This window comes from Myotis brandtii, unplaced genomic scaffold, assembly GCF_000412655.1.
Source record: "Myotis brandtii unplaced genomic scaffold, ASM41265v1 scaffold504, whole genome shotgun sequence".
Classification (NCBI taxonomy): Eukaryota; Metazoa; Chordata; class Mammalia; order Chiroptera; family Vespertilionidae; genus Myotis; species Myotis brandtii.
This window is the reverse complement of record NW_005369217.1, coordinates 1780989-1788315: the sequence shown is the minus strand read 5'-3', so window position 1 is coordinate 1788315 and position 7327 is coordinate 1780989. Positions and strand designations below refer to the sequence as shown.

At 49.6% G+C, this 7327-nt stretch overlaps 1 protein-coding gene across 1 annotated transcript in view; it reads left to right on the top strand.

Annotated features, from left to right (window-relative positions):
- Positions 1–3778, top strand: part of FGF6 (fibroblast growth factor 6) — a 12017-nt gene extending 8239 nt beyond the window's left edge. The window contains exon 3 of the mRNA XM_005877010.2: positions 3405–3778. Coding sequence (XP_005877072.1) covers positions 3405–3581 — 177 coding nt within the window. The 3' untranslated portion in view covers positions 3582–3778. The remainder of the gene's footprint in view (positions 1–3404) is intronic.
- The last annotated feature ends 3549 nt before the right edge of the window (positions 3779–7327 follow it).

The window sequence follows — 7327 nt, the reverse complement described above, 5'->3', positions numbered from 1 at the left end:
GTCACTGGAGCAAGCAAGCCTCCCTGCTCGCTTCAGTGCATGGCTGCCGGCCGCCATCTTGGCTGACAGTTAATTTGCATAAGGATATGCTGATTAGCCAATGGGAAGGGTAGCGGTCATACGCTAATTACCATGTTTCTCTTTTATTAGTGTAGATGGCTTATAGTGTTCCACTGTGTGGACTTGCCGTAATTGAGTTCACCACTCCTCCTAATAGACACATAGGCTAATGTCGGGCTTTCACTACTGTAAACAATTTTACAGTCACTTTTGTACATGGGGGAGCCTGTACCAGTAAGGTAAATTTCTAGGAGCAGAATTACTCATCAAAGCTGTAACAATTTTTTATTCTAATAAACACTGTCAAATTGCTCTTTATAAAGTCTATAACAATTTACACATCAACAGACATTAAATGAGAAATCCTAGTTTCTGTGTCCTCACCAATGAAAGTATATTATCAAATATTGTTCTCTTTGTAATCTGACAATTAAAAATGGGACCTCACATTTTATGTCATTTACATTTCTCTTATTAAGCATATTTTCTTATGTGGTTTTTTTGTTTGTTGTTGTTGTTATTAATCCTCACCAGAGGATATTTTTTCCATTGTTTCTTAGAGAGAGTGGAGGGAGGGGGAGAGACAGAGAAAAACATCCATCAATTGGTTGCCTCATGCACACACCCCAACCAAGGTACGTGCCCCTGACCGGAATCAAACCCTGGACCCTTCAGTCCGAGGGCCGACACTTTATCCACTGAGCCAAACTAGCTAGGGCATATTTTCTTATGTTTAAGTGCTATTTGTATTTCCCTTTCTGTGAATTGTCTGTTCATTAACATCCATTTTTCAGTGAGTTAAGGATTCTGAATATAGTAACAAAATGTCCTCTTTGTAATTTATTGCAAACTGCATTACAAAATAAAATGCATTGAAAATATTTTTTATCCAGTATATTACTTATAGTTTTATTTTGTTTTAAGGTCTTTAAATATTTTCCAGACAGTCAAATTAATTAATTAATTAATTAATTTATTTATTTATTATGGCTTTTAGTTTTTTTGTGTCCTGCTTAGAAAGATTTTTCTGACTTAAAAAGATTTTTTTTATCTTTAAGTTTCTCTTTTTTGCAATGAAATCTCTACTCCTTTTAAAATTTATTTTAATATAAGAATGAAGGCATACATCAAATTCATTGTTATTGTTATTATTGTTCTTACCAACACCATGTTTTCTCAGTGATTTGAAACACACTTCTATTTCTAGATACACTTTTATTTTATATTCACTTCAGGTCCATTTTTACTTTATATTCACGTATCTTTGGGTTTACTTCTTGACTTTCTATTTTGTTCATTTGTCTGCACCAGACTTTTATTGTGGCACCAGACAATTATTTTTTATTTTTTATGTGCCAGGCATTATACCAAGGACTTTTTATGCATTATCTCAGTTAATAATTACTCCAATTCTATGACATAATTATTCTTACTGCTCCCACTCTACAGATGAGGAAAGTGGGGCTTAGGAAGTTAATTTGCCCAAGTTCACACAGCTAAGTACGAGGTAAAGCATCATCGGTCTAACCTCAAAGCTATTGCTCAAATGTGCTCTTTACCCACTTTGATTTATTTATTCTCCCCACCTTTGGGATAATCCTTCCTTCACGCATTCCACAAGTATTTATTGAGCACCCATAGGAGAGAAAGGAAAGCTTGTGGCAACTCCCTAGATGGTATCAAGGAGCCATTGATGGTGGCTGATGAGAGTTTTCACATTTGTCTCAAGGAAGTTAACATAATGTGAAAGCTTTGTAAACCAGGGGGGTGAGAGGCAAGGAGCAAGGGCAGGAGGGGAGTGCCCAGTGTGTTCCCAAAGACCACACCTCCTCCCTGCTCACTCCCACCCTGCATCGATACAGCCATCCATGTGGGGGTATTTATACATTTCAGTGTTGTCCCTAATAGTCATCATTCATTCAGCATCCTGTACTCAACAAGGCACAGTTCTTGTCTTAAGGAACTTGGAGTCTATTGGGAAAGAAAAACCTGTCCACAGGGATCACACACTGTTTTAGATGCTGCCTGAGAGGTGAACTCCAGGGGCTGGGAGCCCTGGTGAGCGAGTGCGTCACCTTCTGTTCAAAACAGGAAGAAGCCCACTGCCAGCGGGTCAGTGAGCTCACAGTACAATTCCTGTAGAGAAGGTCAGATGACACCTCTGGGGCGGTCAGCCATCGAGTGGGTCATTTTATAGCTGATGGCCTCAGTCAGGAGGAAGGAATCAAAAATGATACTCCACCGATTTCTCTGTTTCATCCTTTTTTTAAAAGACTACATCCCAGGTCTCCTGGCTCCCAGCTCGCTCTCTTCCTCTAGAGTCTAGATCCCAAGGAGCTTCGCTCCTCATCAAAAGCACAGAACCCTCCCAGCTCCCCTCAGGACAAGGACCCGGTGCCCTAAGGGAGCAAAGGGCTCTCTTTTCTAGGAATAAAGGAGGACGTGGGCTGTTTCCTGTGGGTGCGTGACAGGAAGTCCAGCACTCACTTCTGAGCAGGCGGTTCACACACCGTCCTCTACCAGATCAGCGCTTTATCACTGGCCCAGACCCCATGGCACCGCTGTCACACAGGCAACCAGCTTCCTTTCCCCACAAAAACTACTGCTCCCCACCTTCTCTATTCCTGCACTTCCCTGGAGAACTACGAGTGTCCAGGGAGGCACAGGGCATCTTTGGGTTCAAAGTCTAAATGCCTCTTTAAGGAATTGCAAACTTGGGACTTAAAGCAGGAAAGGCAGTGAGGAAACACAAGTGGAAAGAGTGAGTGAGTTACTATGATCAACAGACAGCACGAGAAAGGACTTAGGAATCATCTGCCTTGACCCTTTCTCCAACTGCCCCCTCCTCACCACCACGGCCACCACCACACAGTTTGCAGAAAAGGGAATTGAGGCTGAGAGAGGAGCAGCCTGCTGGGGCACACAGTCAGGGAGTGGAGAAGCCACTAACCAGAACCCCGAGCTCTTTCTCTCAGTCCTGCTCCACTAGACTACCTCTCGCAGTGGACTGGAGAAAACAGCCCATTACATCCCTTTCTGGTCCTTCCTCTGAGCGGGATAAATGATCATAGGTGCTTAGTAGAAAGTGCCCCGAACTGGAAATCAGGAGACTCACCGCTTGTGCCACAGACTGTCCACCTACGTCCCTGGGCCTTGGTTTCCTCCTTGCAAAGAGGGAAGGTGCAAGGGGACCATGAGAGTTCTGTTCCAACCTTTCATGATTCTGTTCACCTGGGATGCCTTGCATCTCAAGTGGCTGTTCTACAAAGGGGGGGGGGGCGCTTGGCAGCGGGTCGGCTGGGCCTCAATTGTAATTGGCCTGCTGTTTGCCCCTTCTTTCACAGACCACCTTCCAAGAGGAATGCAAGTTCAGAGAAACCCTCCTGCCCAACAATTACAACGCCTATGAGTCAGACCTGTACCGAGGGACCTACATCGCACTGAGCAAATATGGACGGGTAAAGCGGGGCAGCAAGGTGTCCCCAATCATGACCGTCACTCACTTCCTTCCCAGGATATAAGGACCCTGAAAGAAGGTGCACAGGCGGAAAGTGACATTTTTTTCTACTGGAATTTTGCACAGTGAACAGTTTCCCTTACCCCCATGCCTCCTGAGTCAGGTTTCTCTAATACTGGGGAAGGCCTGAGTTGGTTCCCTTGGCCACCAGACCCCAGGACATGTAACCCACCCAGGTGAGGGGTTGCAGCCAGCTTTGTTGAATGGCAGCGGAGCCCATGCTCTGACCTCACCTGAGGAAAGAAGGTGCAGATGACACATGTGGAATGTGACCTTGTGCCCAGGAGAGGCCAGCGAGGAGACATGTGTGTGCTGGTGTGTATCCATACATCTCTGTCTATGTTGTCAGAGCAAAGGCATTTCAGAGCATCGGGTTTCTTCCCTCCAGATCACTGTGGCAGGCATCTGCCTGCAAGAATGTCACTTCTCAAACCACCAGGATTGATGCGTGCTCCCACTCTGCCTCTTTCCAATCACCTTTGCGTTCAGAAGCCCCTGGCTGCACAGCAGAGAGGCAGGGTGAGCGGGAGGAAGGTTTGACTGCAAACCAGAAGGAAAGTGGGCAGGCACTCTGAGCGTCCTGCTCAGGAGGACTGTGGGGACACAGGCGCATTGCCGGGGCAGCTGGGGGAGAAGGGGTGCCCTTCTCGGAGGACAGCAGTTTCCCGGGCGGTTGGGGAAGGCCTGCTGGAGGCAGCGGAGGAACTGGATGTTCCATGGAGAGCCATTCTGCTGGAGGACTCGGTGCCGTGTGGCTCCGAGATCAAGTGGGGCCAGGCTGCCTGCCCATAACTTTTCCTCACTGTGAACCAGGTCTTATTTTAACCTCAGATGACAAGGATCCTAATAATGGCAACCTCTTTGGCAAGGGGTGAGGGGGAGCAAAATAGAGCATGAAGGAAGTAGAGAAGCTCTGGACTCCAGATGATAATTCCTCTCCAGCTCCGTCCAGGAAACTCACCCAAGTTCTCATCCGATACCCGCACTTCCTTCTTGGTCGTCCTCGTCTCACATACACGCCTGTGCCTGGATGCGGGAGAATGGGCACCGTGGCGTCTGGGGTGTGCCCCCTCTGGCCCCCTGCAGTAGAAGAGTGTTAATCCTGTAAACTCAAGCAGCCAAGCTGAGGCAGCTCCTTGCTGCTTGATGGCTTCTTGCCTCCTGCCCTTTGAGAGTATTTAAAGCAGAGGTTCCCCTGAGCGACTATAAATGTTGTCTTCCCGGAGCTTTCAGATTCCTGAGCCATCGGACCGTTCCTAAATCTGAAACCAGAGAGAGCCATGTCAGAATGCAAATATTTTTGGCATATGTGAACCACGAGTTACACGATGACCTGACACCCTCCGCTACTCCCAGGGGCCGCTGCCTGCAAGACAGCCCCCCATCTGCTGCCGCGCCTCATCCCTGGCGTGCCGCGCTAGTGCAGATGTGCCGTCTATACATAGGCCTGACCTGGATGACTGTGAGCCCAAGGCGGCCATTGGCGATCCAAGGGAGAGATGCCATACTGGCCGCCTCCTCTGCCCAGCAAACAGCAGGAGGACATGTGCTGGGTGAGGAGGAAAAGTCCACCCCCAGGTGAGCGCATTTTGAACAGACAGTAAGAGCTGAGGAGCGAGAAAGGCATGGCCACGCCTGGGATAGAGACTGGAGGGGGCTGAGATCCTGGATCAAGTAGAAGAGAGAAAAGCGGTCCATCTTGACTGGAATATTTGAAGTGCAGGCCTGCTAGGAGGCAGGGGACGAAGCTGATTGTTTTCCAGGAGGCGGTCCAGAGCAATCTGTCTCTATAACAGGGTTCATCAGAAACTGGTGCTCTCAGAACCCGAGGCGCGATCCGTTCCGATGGAAGGCAGTGGGAGTGCAGGAAGGCTGGGTGGATGGATGGAGGAGGAACAAGTTTTAGGTCCCAAAGCATTAGTTCCTTCCTGCCTAGCTCTTTGAGCTAAGGTGGCTTGAGAGGGGCCGCAGGCTGCCAGGCCTATTCCGGCATCTCTCTGGAGGCTCATAAAAGCGCTCAAATCCCGACAAGGAGTTTCCCCAAATGTCTGCTCCCATTTGTCATGCTGGGAGTGAGAAGGAGAAGCTGTGGAATGCCCAGGACCAGGCAGGCGATATTCGGCCACTACACAGCGGCCCCAGCATGCCGGCTGGGACTAGAATCAGTTCTGAGCAGCTGGGCGTCTGTTCTAACTGGTGCCAGGTCCCTGCTGTACCAGGTGTTAAGCATTTTGTATTACACGGCTGGATGGAGGCACACATCCTTGACTCTGAAATCCTTCCCATCCAGAGGAATTCTCCCAAGGCTTTCTCTTTGGCCTATAAGTGACTTGGGCTTAAGAAAAATCAGTCCCCGCTCACAGAAGCAGGTAAAGGGGCAGGAACAGCGCAAAATCCTCGCAGGGCTCCTCAGTCCCTCCCTCCTGCTCGTGTCGGCGCACAGGTGTGCACAGTCCTCACCTCTCTGATCATCATGTCTGTGAATCTGAATTCCGATGCCAGCCCCGTGGGCTCCAAGGGGCTGCAGAAAACGTTGCGTAGGCAGGGGAACAAAGGTGTCCCCACCTTCCGGCTGACAATGTCCTATGAATGATGTGGTCCTCCCTCCCCCGAACCCTGAGCTCTGAGACTGGTTTAGAGAGTTTTGTAGCTAATTGGTCTCTCTTCCACCCTGAACTTCTCTGGCAGCTCCATGCAAACTTGGGGTTCCAGCAGCCCTGAGGCCGCCTTATTCCCTCTTCAAGAGTAAATGCTAGAGAGAGCAACATACTGACCCCTTTGAAGACAGACTTCTCAGCTGGAAGAGGTTAGCTCAGACACCATGCGGAGCCCCAGGCCAGGTGAGATCTGCACCCCTCAGGGTAATGGATGGACGTCAGGGGAACCAGGAAATGCCAGCTGCCTGCTCAAGCTGTAGATTATGTTGCATCATCACTCGCTGCCTTCTGATCCCCCTTCCCTTCCCACTGCCCAGACATTTTTGACCCACCTTTGGAAAGCAGCATATAATGATGTGATTAATACCCTGTCATTATCCTTCACAGCCTCCCCTCTGCCACCACGTCCCACGAATCCTCCAGCACACACACTCCAAGGCCCCAGTCAGGGCCCTGATCCTATGACTTAAGAAAGAGAATATTTTCTCTTTCATCTGATCCAGGCCATACACCTCTCTCCTTTGCAGACAAGTAGGTTTCTCCTCGGGCCAATAATCCAGGCCTAACATTCTCTCCCACCACCACCCTGCCCCGGGCGTTGGGAGTTTTCCTGCCCATGCTGGCTCAGGGCCCTTCTTGTCCTCCACCTCAGACCCTTCAAGTTCTCACGTGTGCAAGTCCTGAGGAAGAAGCAGGTGCAAAAGTCCATGAGCTGGCGTTCTCCTGCCTCCCGCGCTGGGCTTCACTGCCAATGCCACAGCCACGGCACTGCCTCCACCACTGCTGTCGCCCTGTCCCCTCTGCCCTGTCCCCTCTGAGCCTCTCATGAGAGCGCGCACTAGGAAACTCCCACCCCCCTCCCTCCCTCCCAGTGCTTTCCCCTGCGGCTCTGAAGAGGTTTCCTTTGCCACTTCAGGTCTCTAACATTTGTCCCCCCTCCTCCTGTCCAGGAACCAGCCACTCATTCTGCTACCTCCCAGGAAAGCTCCCAGGGCAGGGACGTCTGGGACAAGTCCAGAGAATAGACAGGAACACGCCAGTCTGCACCTGAGCTGGGGTTCCTCTTCCCAGGACAGGAGGGAGTGATTACACC